Below are 22,517 nucleotides of genomic sequence, written 5' to 3'. Positions count from 1 at the left end.
AGAATCTGCAACGGCAAAATAGAAAGTGGTGGCTAACAATGTACCAACTTCATTTGCAGGTTTGGAATCCTCTCTTCCATACTTAAAAAAAAAAAAATAAAATAAATAACAAAAACCCTAGGCATTTGTGGAATGCCAAAATAAGCGTATATCACCCCTCACAAAGTCGTGTTGGAGTGCTGGGCGGAAGGTTCAATGTTATATTAAATCGTTCTCGAGATGGTCGGGCTAGTACCTCAATGGTGCTTGTTACCGGAACGTACCGGATCTGCATCCGGAAAAGGACCATCAAAATCTATAACACTTCCCAAAGCATTCGGGGAGTGTCCTTATCGCTGCAACAGCAACATCAATTGCCCTTATGGTGGAAACCGTAGTGATGCAAGCGTATTGCTACTATCTTTGAACAAAATTTTATTTTAGGGAATAGTTTTCGTATACATGTATAGTTGTCGGAAAAATCACAGATAACGATGCATTCATCTTCTGGTAAGGATTCTTTTTTGCCGTTTATAAACTCGTTTCGGCTTTTAACTAGGTATGAATGCAACAATAAATTTTGCAAACCGGACTCCAATTTTTGTAAGTATTCATCAACTGGAGATATCATTAGTTGCAAAGTGGTTCTGTCGACGTTCACCCCTTGTATTCCAAAATTGTTCTTATTTCGTCGATCAAATTTGTTGCACCGGGGCACTGGGAACATTTTCCGAAATAACAATTTGTTGATGCTTCAAGACATATCATACGTTGTAAACAGTCTATACAGCTTTTTATTGGGTGCATAGACTCAGCAGTCAGATGCTTGATGTTAGGTCCTTCTACTAATAATTTGACGTTTTCATGTATAGTGCAAACACATACTGAATGGGTACCACTTGAACCGGCTAAAACACAATGTTTTGGTCGCAAGGTTGCAAATTTTGAAAAACTACACTTAACGTTAGAGTACTTTTCCTTAGAAAATTGATACAGCTCGCTTAAGTTTATCAACAATAGCCTCTTTTGCATGTGAATGCGTTCATTATTAATTTTTACGGAGACGGAATCTTTTTTTCCGGACATCGCTCGACTATTTTCATCGAGCTCATAAAATTTTGTTATCAAATCAACAACTTCTTTTTCTAATGACGGATGACTCTTGGGGTTCGCTTCGGCCAAAATTCCTTTTTCTTAGCAACAGTTATCATATGAACTGTAGCAGTAGGAAAATGATACAGAATTTTTCGAAAACTCCAATCTTTACAAATGGTCAAAATGTTTAGTTGTTTTGCTCGATTGATGTCAGTAAATGCGTCTTTTACAGTTTGCAATATTTCATTCCCATTATTTTCCTCGAATCAAACATTGTCATTATTAGGTGTGCCAAAATTGTTTCCTGAAATTGCTTCAGAAAAGTTCTGCATTTTTTTATAATAGTGTTTTTGATGAATATTTTTTTCTGAATTGGTGAAACTCCGATTATTTCTAAGCCTATGTTAATAAAATCAGTCGCCTCACACCTTGCATCTCTTGTCTTTCTCAAATGATACAGATGTAGAACATTGTGGACATAGTTCACGTTGCTATCAGTTACAGTAAGTTCATTGAATTGAATATCATCTGATTCTTTCCTCTAGAAAAACGAATAAAATTTGTGATAAGTACCTAGTATTTCACGAATTTAATAAGATAAAAGTTAAAATATAGAAAACAATATATGTACATTAGGGCAGTAGACAATGTCTTAACCATGAGTACCATAAATATTTTATTGTTTCTAAATTTTTATACGTATATCAATGTATGTATATACAAACCTTCCTTGAGTTTAGTTAGCTGAAGCCGGCATGTGTTGCAAATTCGTTGTTCCATAGCTTCTTTCAATATAGGAATATTTAATGTCAATAAATGGTTTTTTGTTACTCTTCTGAGAGAGCACTTTTGTATTAGAAATAGATAATGGATTGTTGCTACAACAAGGCGTGCCTCTACCATCATTCGTTAGCGATAAATCCGCGGCATACATACTTAAGGATCCTTAATTATGGGAAACTCCCACATGAATTGAGAATGCTTACTGTAAAGTGGCATACCGATGCCACTCGTTTTTGGCAATTAGCCCAACGCACGCCGACACAAACGCACAATAAAAACTATTTTAATTTTTAACTTTATTTTCTTTTTATTTAGGTTCACTTTTAAGTTTTTTCGTACGATTAATGTCTTTAAGTTTTTATTCTAACAATTTATTTTTGGTCCTCCTTATTTGTACCAATTACAAATTTAGTTTCACTTTTTCGTTTCTTTCAAATTTGCGCGTCGGCCGGTTTACTTCAAACTCCACTCAATACTGAAAAACTGCTGACGCTTCAAAAGCAGCTTTGCGGGCATGCAAAAGTGCATAACGGGAAAATCGTATGGTGCTATAGCTAGTAACGGGAGATTCAGCCAATGGGGTTGAATCTCCGCGTCATTCCACTCTAACATTTTAAGTGATGCCAAGTGTTAATATGAGTGTTGCATCTTTTTATTCATTAGAGGGGGAGTTGCCAGACTTAAAAGCAGTAACCCAATTTGACACTACATTACCATTGTTTCGGATCGCTGGCTTGGGTTGTCTAATGTAAATAATTTTATGCATGTATGCGAATTTATTAAGAATTTATATGCATTCTAGGTAAATACAGTTTAGGGTTTTCCGTACTGTACAAAAGCGTGGTGGCAGCGGCGCGAGTTACGTCTTTATGTAAGACGCTAGGCAGGGTACTACTTACGGTTCGATAGTGCCTTTAATAATAAGTACACTTTAGTTTCGGTTCTATAGTGTTTTATTAATTATTGAAATATTTTAAGATATTATTAAAAATTACTTATTTAGTACACTGTTTGATACTTTAGGAATTAGGGTCTAATTCCTTTATTTCTTATTGAAATATTTTAAGATATTATTAACAATTACTTATTTCGTACACTGTTTGATACTTTAGTAATTAGCGTCTAATTCCTTTATTTCAACCGCTAGTCGATGGGTCGAGATTCAATTCCAGGCAACAACTGCCTCTTCAATATTTTCCAATAAGTTACTTAACCTAAATACATAAGGCATCTTTTCGATGCATATACATAATTACCTATTTACTAAGCCCACTCAACAATTCACATATTCCCACATATGTATGTACTTTGGCTGCAACATAGTTGCAGTCAGTATTATTATTTATTATGCTTATTGGGGTATCTCATTTCATTCAGGAATGTTTTGCATTCCCGAATGTTGACACCAATAAGTATGTCAGTTTGTATATCTGTATGCCTCTGTAGAACAACATAAGCAGAGGCATCAACTGAATTGGTTTCTATTAATGTATGTATGTTTGTACATTTGTATGCTTCCAAAGTGGAGTCATACACCAAGCCCATTTTAGCTGGTTGCAACAAAGTATCTTATTTACTTTATTTATTGTGTGGGTGGCCTGATGTGAAATGCTGAGCAGCATTACTTAAGACAACTAAGTTCTTATTTTGGGTGAACAAGTATATTTTAAAATATACTTGTTTTCCCTTTTTCTTCGGTATGGGGGCATTCCACATAACTCGCGCACCCACGTAATTGTAAAAAATAAAGATGTAGGCAAAAAGGAAGAAAATAACTCGCGCACCCACGTAATTGTAAAAAATAAAGATGTAGGCAAAAAGGAAGAAAATAAGAACACAAGAAAAGTTTCGTGAATAAATTTAATTACAAAGCGTTTTTTTATTAATTGTATAGCAATACAAGTGTTAAGAAATGATTTTAACAAGTGTTGTGAAAATTTAGATATTAAATATATTTTGAAAATTGGCACTTACGTGAACGTGAGATGACACCGTGTAGCTTCGCTGGCTGCTGGATTGAAAAAAGGACGAACCTCTTTGCAACAAAACCTATGAACCCGCGATACAGCACCTTCGTTGGGTTTCCCGGCAACAAAGTCGCTATACCGCGGGCGCACAGCGGTAAATGTAAAATACACATACGTAATACCACTCACACATGCCCGTGTGCTAGTGGCTGCAAACATGTGTGGGTGGCAGCGAATTATGTTACTAGGGGCGGGGTAGATATTTTAAGGCCTGTGACCTAAACATACCGGCCCCCTTGCCGTAAGCAACAAAAAAAAAGAGACATGAAGGAACGCCATACCATCACACGTTCCGCAAGGCGATGCGTCGATGTACCGATGCAGACGCCGTGTGATTGATCTTACGTCTCGGTCTCCTGTGGAGAAAGAAAGGAAAGTATTAAGTAAAGTACGTGGTTTTTTAATTTCGTGCAATATTTATTGAAAGATATATATGAGTATGCGTGTTGAAAATTACAAAATATCTATATTGGGTGGGCTCCAGACACGACGAGGCCGAAAATCGTGGCTTGAGTGAGCAGCCCGCTGACAGTCGAGGAGGGTGAACCGCTGACCATTATATTTACGTAAACGTCGGCACCCAACGTGAGCAGCACCGGTGATGATCGATAGAACGTCGGATCGGCCAGCTTCATAAACTGAAATGGGGCAGCTATCGACGGGTCCATATTCGCCGTTGGGTTCATTCTTGCATAGTTCGCCACTACAGTGGCTTGGGTTATAACTTTCCCAGCCACCCCATACTTCCCTCTCAATACTATGGTGCACTGCGAATGGTACGTGGTGTTGGTGCGTTCTAGGCGGAGATAATGGTGGTGGGGCGCACGCGTCTAAAAGGGCGCGGAGCAAATGAAGACGGCCTCCGGCTTCAATACGTACTATTGCCGTCGGCGCAATGGCGATAAGTGATCGCGTTATGGTTGGTGCCACTAGATTATCCCGGAGTCGGCCGCTCCTGAAGCTCGTAGGTGCTTGAAGTTTCCGAACGAGAGCTTTGTGGTTGTTACGTACTTTAATCGGGGCCACCCTTCCAGCAAATTGACGTGACGAGCGGGACGGACGCGGTTCCGCGTAGTCACGCTGTTTACCAGTAGTGCGGTGCGATGGGCGAAAAGGACGTGTCTCCGCGCCATCCCCGTTTTGTGGGCGCACCAAGGTGCCGTGCATACTCGAGCGGAACTCAGGTCTCTCGTGGCGTAGCGGTGGTCGAAATCGCTGCGTCTTTAAGCCGCCTTGTTGTATCGTTTAATTTATCTCTGCCGTATTGGCAAGCCTCTCTTCTTCCTCTCCGACCTGCTGTGCCCATGACTTAAATTGCTCAGTAACATGGATGGAGAGAACTCCATCTGAGCTCGCATCATCGTCGTCGTTATGACCTTGCGTTGGCAGCGGCTGGTCGTCGTCGATATGGAGCGTAGTATGGTGCTGCTCATTACATCGTCGGCATCGATCCTGGCTAGGGCATATTTCAAGGCGGTGAAATGGCGACAGGCAATTTGGGCAATATTTATGTATTAATACTTCGCGTAGACGCGCTTCGGCCGACATACTCCGGTATATCGGGCACAATCTCACTCCGTGAGGCTTGTTGCATAAACGGCACGCGATGGTGAACGAATTGGCCCGTGCCTCTGTTTTGGAGCGCTTCAAATTGAATCCAGTCATTTCTGGAAATGGAAGCGTTTAATTGTATGGTCGTATTGGGGTTGTTGGGTGGCCAACAGGGGAATGTCATAGTTGAACTGCCAGCTATAGTCGTGCGGTCAGTAGCTGGAGGTGATGTTATTAAGAAGAAGGTAGAGTAAGTTGGTCTTTGAGTTAGGTTCATTGAGCCGAACGCTTCTACAACATCTGTGCCGGTGTGGTCGACGACCCTAATGTTACCGCTCGTGGCAAACAGTCTATTATTCCAAATATGCTCGTCACTCATGAAAAGCCTGTTAGTTGGCGCTTGACCTGCTGAAGTAGACGGATCAACGTACGGACCCATCCCCGATGTGCGAGGGAAATTCCGAGGCACGAGGCCCCTACAGAAACCATAGGTGCCATGATTTATATATGATGGTAACATATTACACATGAATCTGATGTTCTTCTCGGTTAGTGCGTGCACGAAAACGTCTGCAATAAAGGTTGGCGTGTACAAACCGGACTGAGGTACACGGGTAAGATCGTTTGTTGGTTTGTTTACCTTGATAAAGCGAGCTGGTATAACCTGCCTACCGAAGACTGATACGGTAGTGCTAACTGGTGAACTAGTGTACATGGCTGTCGCAAGTGACACACTGAAGTAGTGGGAATATATGGCTGAGACAATCACGTGCATCTTGGGGGGAACCATAATACCAGGAGCCAGTTGGTCAACAAATAAACCCCGAGCGGCTGCTTGGATCGCCGATGAATGCTGATTGTTTATTGCTGTGTCCCAGGCATCGTGATAGCAAGGGTCATGGATTTCAAAACCGTCCAGTAGACCCATTTAACCGAGCAGACTGCCGCTCCTATCCGACCTAGCGGCTCAGGAGCAATATCTTCACGGACTGCCAACCCCAACACCACCTTGTTCCAAGAAAGGTGAGAGAAAGCGTATATCTGGGCGTTAGGTCTGCGATCAGCAGTCCATGGCCGAGCGGGAGTCGTTGTTCTATCGAGTAGACCCCCCCAAATTGTCGCAGAATCGAAAAGTGGTGAGAAGTACTTCTCATGACCTGACATCTGAGCCGATGCTAATGTCGAGGGCTCGATGTGCTGACCGACATTGTCGTATATCTGCTGGTAAGTGTAAACAAGTGCTGCCAGCATGTCATGACATACTTCGATAGTGTTTCTGCACCCTATGCTATATTCGTATCCATCTGTAATCCCCCTGTAGACCTTCTTCAGCCGTGTCAAAACTTTGTTTCAATGCGTATATACCGTATGGCCATTCCATCATACTAACCACAAATAGGAAGAACGCTGTTTGTGGGTCCCGGCTGGTCTGCCATATCCAAGGAGGGGCAAATAAAGCAGCCCTACGATCGTCAGCGACTGTTTCGAGCGCTAAGTGGACTCGTATATTACCGGTGCCCCCAACGAAAGGGAATTGAGGGTCACCCCAAGTCAAGGGTGGCTCATATTCGAGGTCCATTGCAGCGGGGTCGGCAGAGACTCTTGGATTGCAGGCTCGGAAAACACTGGCCGGGCACTGGTTATTACCTGCATAATTGTGGATGTCTAACAGCAGGAACAATCGTAATACAGGCATCTCCAGAGAAAAGCCTTTTGCAACAGACTCGCGAGTTATATTGGCTACATCGAGCGATAAGAATCCAGAGGCATCGACATCAGTTGCCCTGAACCGCGTAGCCGCAGGATTTTGCAACGCTTGTTTTAATTCCGTTGCTTTTAAAGTGTCGGTCAACATGTTGGCGCGGTAGTCGACAGGACCAACTTGAGTGTACTCAGCATGAAGAGGGACGTCATAACAGACACCACTCGCACCAGCTGCAGTATTTGCCCATACATTAGTGTACGGATACAAAGAGGCAGTAGGGAACCGTATCTTGTAAGGACCAACAACTGTTCCAGCACTGTCGTATATTTCGGATTCGACGCCATCCAAATTCCGAAGGTCAGTTACCATCTGGGCGGATACTCTCGCGTACGTAGAGAAATAAGTCTCGTAGTCCGCTATTGAGCCCGTCGCTACCATAGCGCCCTGTCTGGCCGATACCACTTCTTTCCATCCCTGCGTCTCTGGAACCTCCTTAAAATCTACCACGAATATATTGCCATTTAGAGCGTGCATACGCTTGTTATGTAGTCTCACGGAACCCACAACATATGGGTCTCCGGTAATTTCTGTGTAAAACGTGGGGCGAGCGTCTGAATATACTTGATCCGAGTCGAAAGCATCACACAGCGTGTCAAATATCTCACACTTATTCACTGGATTTAAGTAGGAGTAGACAATAAAGTGTGATATGTGCATGGTAGTATTCGTCTCCCAATTGGGTCCATAGAACAAAGAAGCAGCCCGGCGTACAAGAGCCCGAGTGGGGCTACCCTCGAAGACCCAGTCTAGGAATGCCGCAGAGGCGTCTCCTTTCAGTGACTTAATCCTAGAAACTATTGGCCGAGCAATTCTCTCCATCAATTCGCCCGGGTCAAGCTCAACCCTCGGTTTGATGGCAATATCAGTTCGGCTACGAGATGTCTCAATTGTACGCTCGGTGTCACCCTCGGTACGCGGATTACCAGGCAACAGTGATGCGCGGTCTCTCTGACACTTGGCAACCCTTGGTCGCTTAAGCTGTGAACACCTGAGTTACCCTTGGCTAACGACGCCATCATTAGCCTCACCCTCGGCATCATTGTCACACTCGGCCGTAGTCTTGTTGTCACTAAAATAGCCCAGAATGCTGAATATATTAGTACTGGCTTCTGCGTTACATACTAAATACGCTAGTCCACGAAGACCGAGCTTAATCTCTACGTTTGTGCTGGCTCTATCAATGAGATACTTAGCAAGTTCACTCTTAAATAGAGGGCCAGGGTTCGACTCAACCTCTTCCCACGTCAGGCCACGAACCCACCCTTCCCTAGAAACTTGCGGGATATTAGATGCCCATAAAGGAGCTTTTTTTTCCAAGATCACTTGGAGTTAGTGAGTTAAGTACGTCAACAGATGATACCTTATCAAGCGTAATTACGTGGTCTATCACTCCCACCGACTTGAGCTCTTTGATAGTGTCGACCTCGGATTTTATATTCGTCGGCGCCCCGCGTTGTCTTAGCCTTAAAACTAAACTGCCTGCTATCGCAGATGTGCCCCTGTTTTTCCAAGCGGCACTTATGTTGATTGTACCTGATGGCTCTGACACCGTTATCCGGCCCCTGACAGTAGAATTGACAACACTAGTCAGCACTATAATGTCATCTATCATTGGCGGTGTTGACGCTTGCTCCAATGATATCCTCAACTTGCAGTTACCAGGAGCAACTGCTTAAACCTCTACCCCGTAGTATCCTCTCTGGACTACCAGTTTGTTTTTATCCATCTTGCCCTTGTCATCCCATGTTATGGCCATGGACACTGGATCAGACCACACAAAGTCGATGTCTCTGTAAAAAGACTTGAACAGGATAGGGCTACCGCTGTACTGCATGTTAAACTTCTCGTTTATGAGTTGGATTGCTTGAAAGATTTTGCCGTCCACTATGCACGCAGGCATCTCACGCAATCTCGATACACCACTCATAACCCCAGAGCGAAAGTATGATGCCTCAAGCTCTGACGGTGTAGCACTCCTGTCTATCGCCAACAGAGGGTATATTTGTACTATTGACCTTGGACTTGAATATGTTGGTGGGCTATATGTTACTGCTGATAACTGCATGCCCTCCGGGGTCTCTGTTTTAACTTCTGGCTTCACCTCTACTTGCTTCGATTTATTCGATTTTGTTGATTGCATTATTAATATTTGCGGAATAAGAATTTAGGTACTAGCATAGCTAGTAGATGCTTCCCATCCCAAGATTTTAGTGAGGAATATACTGGACGAGCCCGATTACACCTCATATCGGGTTAGGCGATTGATTACAACTAGAGGTCGCCCGGTATCTAGAGGAAACCGTTATAATACACTGTCCTTTTACTTTCCCAGTGCAAAGGGTGGAGAAGACACGGTGCTTGAACATCACACCATGGAAAGCGCAGATTATAGTTCGGAGAGAAAGATGCGAATTTTTCTTTCCGGCAAAATAATGTTAACTCGTAAGCTCTCATCATAAATAAATGACCTTCAGCCTGGGGTATATACATATATTATACAAGTTGATGGTGATTAGGGATAACGGCGCAACATATGTAGACATATTTGTAAGCCTTGTTATTTTTGGAAATTTTGTATGAAAACAGGTAGGCAATGCAAACTAAAATAACTACAGTTCATTCATCATGTCTCATTGTGTATTCACATGTGAATGGCTTCATGCAGGCCTCTACTACCTACCTTTGTAGGTTTAATTCAAGGGTACGCATTTAATACATCTTAAGACGGTGAGCAACTCACACAGATAGCCTGCAATTTACTCCGCTGCTTTGAACAAATATATTTCAACTCGGAAAATGTTTGCTCACAAAAATATGGGGAAGGAAATAATGACAAACATATTAACGATTTTTTTTTAAGCTCTGGATAGTTTTTGCCATCCAAATTCTTCCAGAATTCAATTATATTTGTGACATCAGGAACAATCATTTCACTTCTTAGAAAAACAAGTTCGCATTGAAGCTCGAAATGATATTTAGTTACATCGCACCGAAAAGGATCTTCATAAAGTTCTATTAGTGGACTCATATTTTCAAAATCCCTAAACCTATCTTGAAAATTCTCCAAAACTTACTTACTTACTTAATTGGCGCTTAACCGTCTAAACGGTTATGGCCGTCCAACAAGGCGCGCCAGTCGCTCCTGCGCTCCGCCAACCGGCGCCAATTGGTCACACCAAGGGAGTTTAAATCGTTTTCCACCTGGTCCTTCCAACGGAGTGGGGGCCGCCCTCTACCTCTGCTTCCATAGGCGGGTTCCGATAGAAACACTTTCTTGGCCGGAGCATCATCTTTCATTCGCATAACATGGCCTAGCCAGCGCAGCCGCTGCGTTTTAATCCGCTGGACTATGTTGATGTCTGCGTATAGCTCGTACAGCTCATCATTAAATCTTCTTCGGTACTCGCCATCGCCAAGACGTAGAGGTCCATAAATCTTTCGAAGAACTTTTCTCCGGAACACTCCCAAAGCCGCTTCATCTGCTGATGTCATGGTCCATGCTTCTGCCCCATATAGCAGGACGGATACGATAAGTGACTTGTAGAGTATGATTTTCGTTCGCCGAGAGAGGACTTTACTTTTCAATTGCCTACTTAGTCCAAAGTAGCATTTATTGGCAAGATTGATTCTTCGCTGGATTTCAGTGCTGATGTTGTTGCTAGTGTTGATGCTGGTTCCCAAATAAACGAAGTCTTTTACTATTTCGAAATTATGGCTGCCAACAGTAGCGTGGTTGCCAAGGCGCATATGCGCTGCCACTTTGCTCGATGACAGCAGGTACTTCGTGTTGTCCTCATTCACCATCAAACCCATCTTTACCGCTTCTTTTTCCAGTTTGGAGTAAGCAGAACTAACAGGGCGGGTGTTTAGGCCGATGATATCAATGCCATCAGCATATGCCGCTAGTATAATTTTCTCCAGCATCAAATTAAAGAAATCGCACGATAGGGGGTCACCCTGTCTGAAACCTCGTTTAGTTTCGAACGGCTCGGAGAGGTCCTTCCCAATTCTGACTGAGCTGATGGTGTTGCTCAACGTCATTTTGCACAGCCGTATAAGTTTTGCGGGGAAACCAAATTCAGACATAGCGGAATATAGGCAGCTCCTTTTCGTGCTATCGAAGGCGGCTTTAAAGTCGACGAATAGGTGATGTGTGTCGATTCTCTTTTCACGGGGTTTTTCCAAGATTTGGCGTATTGTGAAAATCTGGTCGATGGTAGATTTACCAGGTCTGAAGCCGCCGCACTGATAAGGTCCAATCAGCCGGTTCACGGTGGGCTTCATACTTTCGCACAATTTCACTTGAAAGGACCTTATATGCGATATTAAGAAGGCTGATTCCACGATAGTTGGTGTATTTTACAGTATCCCCCGTCTTGTGGACTGGGCAAAGAACACTTAGATTCCAACCGTCGGGCATGTACTCGTCCGCCCATATTTTGCTAAGAAGCTGCTGCATGCGTCTTACCAACTCCTCGCCGCCGTACTTGAATAGCTCCGCAGGCAATCCATCAGCGCCCACGGCCTTGTTGTTTTTCAATCTGGTTATTGCTATTGCGTTTGAAAAATAAAGGAATGCTCCAAATTTGTATTACTCGTGCTAAAGTCAGAATCAATACAGTTTTCGAAAAACTGGAATAATCACCGCTTTGCAAATCGCTTAGAAGTAAAAACAACTTTGTCCTAAATATATTTAAGAGTTTGTAGGCATCCGGTAAACTTAACCCTTTTCCTTGAAGTTATAGGTTGAATTCGTTCAAAAACTTCATTGTGTCTGACAAAAACGCCAAGTTCAAAATAAAATTTTTATCCTTGAGCAACGATATAAAACGAACTTCTTTTTTGTCTATTTCCAGAAATTGTAGAACTTCTGCTCTTAGGTCAAACAACCTATTAAGGCAATCACCACGGCTTAACCATCTTATCTCCGTAAACATTTTTAGGTCATTGTGGACGGCTCCTTTGCTTTTCAAATAGCTTACGAATTTGCTATGGGAAAGTGATTGGTGACCACAACGTATTTTATTTATAATTTCCTCTGCTGTTTTCATGACTGGGTGATCTCTTAAAAACTTCGAAGTGCCGCCTGGTGATGCAGTGGAAGGCTGATGCTTTAATACCATGCTTACTTAACTGACCTACGAAGCCTTCGTTCCTACCACTCATAGTACCAGCCCCATCCGTACAAACTCCAGACAATTTTCCCATATCTACCAAAGAGAAGAGCTTTTCATTGACCACATCAAATAAAGACTCCATTTACGTGCCCATAAAAGCTCTCAATGGAAAATAATGTTTCGTAAATCTTAAAATCGGCCATTGCCATTCGAACACAAATGGCAAGTGTCATTAATGTCGGTACGTTCATCTAAGCAGATAGAAAAAAATTTGCAATCTTCCAAAAGCTTTATCGTTTGATATCACTGGTCGACGGCCAAAATTTACCAGAGACGCCGTTATGAAATTCGTATGTAAAACCACCCCCTGATTTCGAAAATCGAGTTCATTTTTAATTCTATGGTACCGTTTTTGAGATATTTGCAATTTACCGTTATTCGAAAAAAACAAAAAGATGGCTCCCTTTAATTACGTATATCTCACGAACGGGTCAAGCAATTGCAAAAAAGTTTACAGACTCGGAAAGACGATAAAATTTGCTACAAATACCACACACTACACCATACATTGTTTTTTGCTAAACCAGATAGTTTTCGAGATATTAGCTTATCATTTCAGATTTTTGATTTTTTTTTATGAAAAAATATGAAAAAAATCTCTGCGAGGGCAGCATTCCAAAACCACAACTTTTTTTCCAGATATTTTTTCTTTACGTAAAGCTCTGTTTAATGAGAAAAAATATAAGCTATCATCGAAGAAAATCGATGCAAGGCTACGTTAGTTATAAGCAATCAAATAAAAATACCCAGGTTGCGCAATTTCAACGTATACCTCAAAACGTATGTATGGTATAAAGAAGAGTGAAATATCTAGCTATGCTCTGTTTCTACTTAGTTAAAAGTTCAATTAAAAGGCGTCCATTTTGGACACCAAAAAAATGTGCTCCACCCTACACACACTTACACTCACTTACGTTGGTTTCCTTTTTTCTTTTCTTTTTTTTAAATAAATGTTTGTTCAAAACTAGGTTTAAAGTTTAATTGTTTTTCTTTATTTGCAATAATTTGTTCGACACACGTTTTAGTTTCTTAGTTTCTTTATTCTACTTAACTCTCACTTTAATTTCTTGACACTCTTCTTACTTTTTATTTCCATGTCCTAATTTGCCGCTTGTCTATCTAAACTGAATGTATGCCCACGCTGCGTTGCCATTTTTCCTATAGCTGAAGGCCAATTGTCACTGCTGAGTGCAATTGGCATTGCTGTTCAGCAACAGCTGACGGCGATGCCACTTGCACGCAGGGGTGCATTTTGTTGCGTAAAGCGGGCAAACGCAGTGCGGTTATACAATTTATGAATGAAATTACCCATATTTTTAACTTTTTTTAAAATTTATTTATGTTTATACTATATTCTAACTCTTAATTTGATTTTACTATGTAGTCGAAATAATTATGTGTTCTACTTTGACGCTTATTCAGTTTAGGATCGGTTTCTCTTATGAGAAACCAGCAGTAATCACATCATTGCGACGTCCCAGAATCCTTGATATCGATTCTCAATTAATTTCATTTGCTGATGAAACCTTTTGCCATGTTCGTCACTTTCGTCGCCAAGATTTGCCGGAAAAAAACTCAAATGTGAGTGCAAAAGTTAGTGCAGAAAGTGAATTTTTTTAAAACATATTTACGCCTGGAAAGAAAATATTAGTTATGTAAACAAGTTATAGAAATTTGGGAAATTAATTTTAATAAGCCTTTAATATTTACCCATTTTCGCATAATTATTGATTAAGTCGTTGACTATCTGCTCGTTGTTAGCGCTTTTGTGTCTACCGAGAAAAGAAGCAGCGACCTTTTCAAAGGATTCCCGCGCTGCTGCCTCAACTGATGAGAGTAGTCCTTTGAATTGATTATTGTTGATCAACTTTTTTGTTTGTGGTCCAACAAAAATACCTTCCTTTATCTTGGCTTGAGAAATATCTGGAAAAATTGTTTTCAAATAGTCGAATGCTTCGCCTTCTTTGTCCAAAGCCTTAACAAAGTTTTTAATGAGACCGAGCTTGATGTGTAAGGGTGGAAGTATGATTTTCTCTTTCTTGACAAGAGGAGTGTGATGTTATCCACACCAACGGTAAACTCGACTCTTTCCGGCCAATCCTTTCTGACGTAGTGGTCCTTGCGAGCTCGGCTATCCCACTTGCAGAGGAAGCAGCAGTGCTTGGTGTAGCCACTTTGTAGACCGCATAGCATTGCAACGACTTTGAGATCAGGACATATTTTCCAATCATGCTCTTCATATTTGATAAATTTGAGTAGTTTTTGCATTTCCTCGTAGGTTTCCTTTGTATTTACTGCATGTGCGATCGGGATAGAAGGCTTTTTGTTACCAATATGCAATAATACAGCCTTCAAACTCAGTTTATTGCTGTCCATGAACAATCGCCACTCTTTTGAATCATATGTTTGACCAAACTCTTTGACTAAACCAGGAATGTCGTTGCAGTAGCATATACTGTCATTCTGGGTATAGTGTTCGGAAAATGGTTCGTGACGAGTTCTACAATATATCACCTTAACATCGGATGACACAAATTCAAATTGTTGCATACGAGAAGTGTGGATCTCGGCCTTTTCCTTGGATAGTTCCGAATCTCTTATCCAATCATTAAGTTGTGCTTGTGACAGAACGTTTCTCTCGTTTCCCATGCGAAATTCAGTACATCTTGATTCCCCGCACTCAGATATTACTGTTGACAATGGAACTGGATCCGCAACTGCCGTTGAATGTAGTACTGGTAATGTCACTGTAGGTACGCTGGCATAGGTTACTCTTCTTGATTTTCCAACGCCAAGTACTTTTGTTTGACAAATATAACACTCTATTAAATGGAAAGTAGGTTCTCTCCATATCATTGGTGTATCAAATTTTATTTGTTATCCTGATTCCGACTGAATCAATTCTACTCGACACGATGTACACAAAGTGTTCGGTGTCCATGGTTTTTCAGCATTTTTAGGCTCAATGCCAAAATACTTGGAGCATAAAGTTTTGATATGATCTGAGAACACTCGTCGTCGCCTTATGATAGTGACATGAAACAGAACATATCTGGATCGTTATTACACTCAAATTCTCGCGTCCTTTTACTCATTTTTTTTGTTTTTTTTTTTAATAAATCACGGTTTTGAAATTTGACTTATGAACTGAACTATCTCCGGCGAGCCTTGCAGGTGTTATGAAGTTTCAAGGCGCATTAACTCATATTTATACTCGGAACAAGAATGAAATTGAAAAAATCAAATCTTACCTAGACAGAAAGGTTCCTTTTTATACGAAGCCGGGAAAAGAAAATACTACCTGCTTTAGATGTAGGCTTTAAAAATTTTCTGTGTCTTATAATTTTGAAAATCTACCTGCATACTTAGCCATAAGTGACGGAAATACATGTTTACAACTACATGCCTACAGCTGGTTTCGAACCCAACCAATCTTCCTTTCGATGCAACCACTCTACCTACTATAAAACAATTCGAGTATTAAAAGTACTATTTGATTTATTTAAAGAAAAAGTATTATCATTGTTATGGTGTTATTCGTTTGTCCGGATAATATCCCATTTGCACTTTATACCTTCAATATATGTATGTATACATACATTGAAGTTGCGCAACCTGGGTATTTTTATTTGATCGCTTATAACTTACGTAGTTTTTTTTCGATGATAGCTTATCTTTTTTCTAATTAAACAGAGCTTTACGTAAAGAAAAAATATCTGGAAAAAAGTTGTGGTTTTGGAATGCTGCCCTCGCAAAGAGTAATTTTTTTCATATTTTTTCATAAAAAAAACAAAAATCTGAAATGATAAGCTAATATCTCGAAAACTATCTGGTTGAGCAAAAAACAATGTATAATGCATTTATAGAAAATTGTATCGTCTTTCCGATTCTGTAAACTTTTTTGCTTCGCTTGACCCGTTCGTGAGATATACGTAATTAAAGGGAGCCATCTTTTTGGTTTTTTCGAATAACGGTAAATTTCAAATATCTCAAAAACGGTGCCATAGAATCAAAAATGAACTCAATTTTCGACATCAGGGGGTGATTTTACATACGAATTTCATAACGGCGTTTCTGGTAAAGAGAAAGAGTTGAAATTCGGGGTCCAGTGTATTTAATAGCTATCCCCAGATCATCAGTACGACGTACTAAAGTTCTTGGAGACAAAGGAATATCTTTGACAAAGTCTATGTTTATACTTAGTTTATCAAAAACTTTTATCATTAAGTCTTTAATAAATTTACCGTCAGTGAACGGGCTACCCTTCTCCGCCAGTTTAAAGCTTATTAAAGAAGATAATTCAGTCTTTAATTTCGTTTTGCCTTTTTTCCCTGCCAGAGAATTGCATATTGGGCAACCACCCTTTTTATTTTTTCTAAAAATAAATGCTTTTTCTTCTGAAAAAGTTTTAATTTTTTTGTTGCATTCAACTTATTTAAGTTTTTATGCGAACTTTCAAAATGTCGTTTGATGTTATGTACATACGTCGCTGAAAATGTTTTGTAGGATAAAACGCATTGAATTTACCCAAAGGCGTTGTTCAACATAAAATATTCGCTTGCCATTGCGCCCATCAATAATTTATTATTTATTGCGTGCTTAGCCGTTGCAGTCTAACAAGCGAATGATCAGTGAATCAATTGGTTCGTGCGATCAAAGCGCTCTCACTAATACATCCACACAACATTTTTGCCGACACTTCCCAGTTGGAAATAGTAATGTTTGGTAATGCATAAAGTAATCTATCACGTGCACTATGTACGCATTACAGCATTCATGACTCCTAACACAGCACGTGTCCTACGAAAGTAATGTGTCGCTTAAAAGGCAACGCGACACATTACCGTTTCGTATAGGAATTCATGTATGAATTGGTGTTCATTACAAGAAGCATTCCCAATTAATGCGTATTTTTCACTTCTTTACATGCCAAATAAAAATAGGGGTATTCAGTTCAAGTGCGGCACTTACAAATTCGATATTAACTAAAATTTCATTTTTGCGGAAGTTAAACGATGTATCCAGTTAACAAATACCGAATTACCAAGTCACCGAAGTTGAGCTGAATATACCAAATAAGTTTTTTAATAATATTTGAATTTTATTGAATAGAAAAATATACATTTATTCATTCATACGTTTTCTTGTATATTTTTATCACCTTGTTTTTTTTAATAATACATTGTTTTTTAAAGTAGCGTCCTTTTACTAGCTTTATTGCAGTGCGAACATCGTTTTCATAAGTTTTCTGATCATATCCCTCCTTCTGAAGACAACCTAGAAATAATATATAAAAAATAATAATAATAATATAAATAAACAAAAAATAAAAAAAACGAAATAAAATAAATAAGGTAAAATAAAATAAAATGAAATGAAATGAAATGAAATGAAATAAAATAAAATTAAATTAAATTAAATAAAGTGAAATAAAATAAATTAAAGTGAAGTAAAATAAAGTGAAATAAAATAAATTAAAGTAAAATAAAATAAAATGAAATAAAATCGAGTTAAATAAAACTAAAATATAATTTGATTGAGATCTAAAAAAAGTATAATACTAAAAAATAGAACTAAGTTTAATTAAAATCGTCAAATAAAATTGTATGACTTAAAAGTAATAAAAATTAATTTAAAAAAACTTACTGAATAATATTTCATTTAAATTCTTTAAATTTTTAAAGGGTATCATATCCTTAACTCCGCCGTAGTTTAGCTTTAAAATTACGTCCTCACTGACAATTGATGTAAGTTTTTTGTTAAGCGAATGCTTGCCCAAAATATTTTTTAAAACTGCAATCTATTAAAAATGGAAGTACATACATATATATGTATATAAATAATAATGAACGGCGTAATGGTTTTAGTTAAAATTGTATACGTAGTACACACTAAAAGTATTGCTGGGTTTACTAAGAATACTTACATATAGGTCTGGATCCTGGCCAACAATTTCATCAGTTTTGTATAACTCGTCTACGGTTTTAATTGGAAATGTGCAACGTGTCTCCTTTTGGGTTAAAAGGCTTTCAAGTAATACGTTCGACTTGGATTGGGCGTTGATAAGTTGTTGAAGTAATGACTTACATTCAGAAACTTCATCTAAAAATATATTGATTGTTTAAATATATACTCCTGCTCATATTAATAAGTACAACATTGAAAATGAGTTTATTATAACATATTTTTTTTATTTTCTTGTGTGTTTTTAATAACTTGAGTTTAAAATATAGCGAAACCATTAGTAAAAACGGCATGAAAAAAGTTTTAAAAGTTTACTCTACCAACGATTGCGATATGTTTTAAATTAATATTATTAAAAAACACATTATTAAATATACTATTTTTCGGACAACTCAAAAGTATTGCTAGGTTTACTAAGAATACTTACATATAGGTCTGAATCCTGGCCAACAATTTCATCAGTTTTGTATAACTCGTCTACGGTTTTAATTGGAAATGTGCAACGTGTCTCCTTTTGGGTTAAAAGGCTTTCAAGTAATACGTTCGACTTGGATTGAACGTTGATAAGTTGTTGAAGTAATGACTTACATTCAGAAACTTCATCTAAAAAATATATTGATTGTTTAAATATATACTCCTGCTCATATTAATAAGTACAACATTGAAAATGAGTTTATTACAACATATTTTTTTATTTACTTGTGTGTTTTTAATAACTTGAGTTTAAAATATAGCGAAACCATTAGTAAAAACGGCATGAGAAAAGTTTTAAAAGTTTACTCTACCAACGATTGCGATATGTTTTAAATTAATATTATTAAAGAACACATTATTAAATATACTATTTTTCGAACAAACTCATTTTCGATTTTGTACCTATTAACCCAACAAACATTTAGGTTAGAGAACGATTAGAAACGATTCGAATTCTAATGACTTTCTCTAGGGTAGGAGGTTAGAGAACGATTTGAGAAACTGTCGAGAACTATAGCATTCTCGACAAAAAGGGGACTTAGTTCTCGATATCGAGAAAAAAGTTAGATTTCTAATCGAATTCTAATGTTGTTCTCTAATTTGATTCAAATATGCTCGAATTTACGTTAGTTCTCTAACCGATTTCGAGTCGATTTCTAGTGTAGTTTTCTAACATTTTTCTCTATTAGATAATTACACTAGTTTCTAATGTGCAAAACGAAAAATTCTCTAACTTTAGATTCTGTGTTTGCTGGGAATATGGGCAGGAGTGTATGTAGTTAAGGGAAATAAGATTGTGAAGTAAATTAATAACATAAGAAGTTAAGGAATAAAAAACAAACCTTTAAGAGCACTCATTTCATTTTTTAAATCTGCTGGTAAAGGTGCTTCTGATAGTAAAGGTGCTTTCTTTTGCATGATTTCATTATTTTTTAAAATATTCATTGGAATTTCTTCATTTTTAATTGTAATTAACTCTTGTGTGAATTATTAGAATATACAAAAATGTGTTATTGTAAGGCAACCGCATTAATTTATGCGAAACTAAGTCAAAACTAAATGTATTAATTGTGTTGTCTTCCTGGTCCGATACAAAAATATCTAAAACCTCCATGGAGCAAAACGGTTCTGTAAAAAAGTTTTGCGGGTTCAGCAATATTTTCACAGATATAAAGAGTTCCCCTTGAATGATTTCAAAACCTGTGATAACAATAGCTTTGCCAGTCTTTAAGAAACAATATTTATTACTAGGCTTTAGATTTAGACAGAATTTAGACGTATTGACTTCTACTATTTTTCCCGTTCTAGTAAATTTTATGTCAAATAGTGTTTCCTCAATTTTTTCTTCATAAAATTCCCGTTGTATTTTGTTGTTTATTTGCTCTAGGATTTTAGAAGGCCGTTTCACATATCGCTTAAGTTTTTGCATGTAATTTTCGAAGGCATACGCTGAGAATGAGCTTATGAACCCGATTTCCCTTATACATTGAGTTAAGTGGAGGAGAGAATGGATATTATAACTCATTTGGTCTTCAAAATATATATCTGGAAACATTTCGACGAAATAGTTTATCATATTCGAAGCTACATCTAAATTTTTTTCGTAGGTTTCCTGAACAGACAAAAGTCTATAAGCGCAATGTAGCAGACAGAAGTGATAATAAAATGTTTCATTGACTATATCTTTCAGCGCAGCGGTTCCAGTATACAATATGAACTGGCGGAAATCAGTTGCTTTCCACCTCGGTGTTTCATCAATACTTCTTGACTTTCTCGCGAACTCTTGTGGAATAAACGATCTGAAAGAAATCAACCTTGAAGATATTGTATTTTTTTCTTCAGGCTTTAACTTAAAGTTCTTTGTTTTTCCGCTGAATAAGCACACCATCATCTTTTTTACGACCCCCAAATCTATAAGGTGCATCGGCTCTAATGGAAATTGGGTGACCATTTTTATGCCTATGGCTTCCAACGACACACACTCGTCTGAAGGACACTTGTGGTAGCTTTCATCCTTACGGTTTTTGAATTCCTAATCTGTCCGAGAACGTCCTGCTGTTGTTCGATATGTAGTGGTACCATTTATTCTCTGACCTTCCTGCGTACATTTACTGCATGAAAGGAATTGTGCCCGACTGTCTGGCAAATATACGCCCTTGCCGGAGCGGCGCAAATAAAACATCTAATTGAGATAGGTATTACTTTATTGCCTATTGAAAGTCCGTCTAGATTTAGTCTTTTATATTCAAAAATAAAATCGTGAAGGAACGTAGAAACATCATATGGTTTTTTATTTCCCAGAAAAATTCCAATGGGAAATACATTTTCATTCGGATCGTCAACTATCTTTCCTAATATCGGCCACAAGGATAAATATACCATCGATATTTATATCTAAAACTACGGAATCAATTTTTTTTAGCAACTCAGACAATTTCATCAATTGTTTTTCAATGCCTATGTGGATGTAATACCCTGGAGATACCGTACGTAACGTTGATAACTCATTTTTCATCAAAGTTTTAGAAGATTGTGGTACGCAAATATTTTCAGATAGTAATATTGCCAATAATTCATCGAAGCACAACCTGCCGAGCCCAAACTTTGCACCCCACATGGAAAGCTTTTGGCATAGGTTCAAATGCTGAGCATTGTCGAACAGCTCATCGGATTTATCCTTATTGCTGCCATCTAATAACAAACATCCATCTTGCACTCTTATCACTTTTGATGCATTAGAAGATGGAACATTTTGCGCCGTTTGGGAGCAGGAGTCACTTGCACCAAAGTTTTTTTCAATACAAATACTTCTTTTTCGTTTTTTTAGCAAACGACGCCAATGGCGTCTCGAGTACATGTTTTTTTCTTATATTATTAATTCTTATACTTTCAATGTTTAATCATTACAAATTCATTTATCACATTCCTTAATCGTTTATAAAAACACTTTTACACTTAGTTTGAAACACATTTATCAATTAATTTATTTATATTGTGTTTTACACTTTTTAATTTTTCACGTCCACACGGCAGAAATTTTTTACTGAAAATGCGAAATTGCATCAGCCAAACACGCGACAAAGAGAAAAAGATATAAAAGAAACATAACTGTCAACGCATGTATCGAAGAGGTCAATTGCACATTACCATTTCGCTTACATTGGCATGCATGTTTTCGTTCATATGGATTCGTGAATGTATTCATATACGAAAAAAGTAATGTATTGCTCATTTTCCAACTGGGTTGGTTTAATTACATTAACATATGCATGTATATTGCAGTTAACTAACATGCATACGCAGGCACGCGTTCGTTGTATACCTATCATTAATGGATATGTGTGACGCACGTATTGCTTGCTACAAGTATAGGCAAGCTGCTCGATGTCACATCAGAAATGAGTTAATATTTTTTTTACTACAAAAGTCTCCATCCTGGAAAAAAATTATTCTTTTAGATGAAAGTTCAGCGCATATTATATATATTTTTTCAAAAATATTCGTTGGACATGTTTGTAATAATTATTAAAAAAAATTTACTTTTTTAAAAAAATTTCGATTATGTCAAATTTAATATTTCTTAAACACAGTTATAAAGTAAATATTGTTACCTTCAAAATAAAACAAAAATTAGTAAGATACGACTAGTACAGCCAAAGTTATAGAATTTTGAATGTGGAAAAGTTTGTATCTAAAAACAGG

At 38.3% G+C, this 22,517-nt stretch overlaps 2 protein-coding genes across 6 annotated transcripts in view; one reads left to right on the top strand and one right to left on the bottom strand.

The window, feature by feature from the left end:
• LOC137239292 (uncharacterized) overlaps positions 1 to 22,517 on the top strand; it is a 157,888-nt gene that overhangs the window by 51,082 nt on the left and 84,289 nt on the right. Inside the window, exons 12-13 of one of the 5 annotated variants that reach the window (XR_010949323.1) lie at positions 21,117 to 21,301; positions 21,369 to 22,415. The exons of 2 other annotated variants lie outside the window; for them this stretch is intronic. The gene's annotated coding sequence lies outside the window, so the exon portion shown is untranslated. Of the gene's footprint in view, positions 1 to 20,202; positions 20,862 to 21,116; positions 22,417 to 22,517 lie in introns of those variants that run through there. 2 more of the 5 variants (XM_067764425.1, XM_067764426.1) reach the window with 2 other exon arrangements.
• On the bottom strand, positions 17,560 to 21,827 carry LOC137239300 (uncharacterized). The gene is made up of 6 exons (XM_067764436.1): positions 21,624 to 21,827; positions 19,658 to 19,792; positions 18,769 to 18,944; positions 18,304 to 18,479; positions 18,024 to 18,177; positions 17,560 to 17,654 (listed from the first exon to the last, which is right to left on the bottom strand). Exons 1-4 carry the CDS (start codon positions 21,670 to 21,672, stop codon positions 18,396 to 18,398), a joined length of 444 nt encoding a protein of 147 aa, XP_067620537.1. The 5' UTR covers positions 21,673 to 21,827; the 3' UTR covers positions 17,560 to 17,654; positions 18,024 to 18,177; positions 18,304 to 18,395.

Source organism: Eurosta solidaginis, chromosome 2 (assembly GCF_040869045.1).
Source record: "Eurosta solidaginis isolate ZX-2024a chromosome 2, ASM4086904v1, whole genome shotgun sequence".
NCBI classification, from domain to species: Eukaryota; Metazoa; Arthropoda; class Insecta; order Diptera; family Tephritidae; genus Eurosta; species Eurosta solidaginis.
Note: the sequence above shows the minus strand (reverse complement) of the source record. Positions and strands in the feature narration are given on the sequence as shown.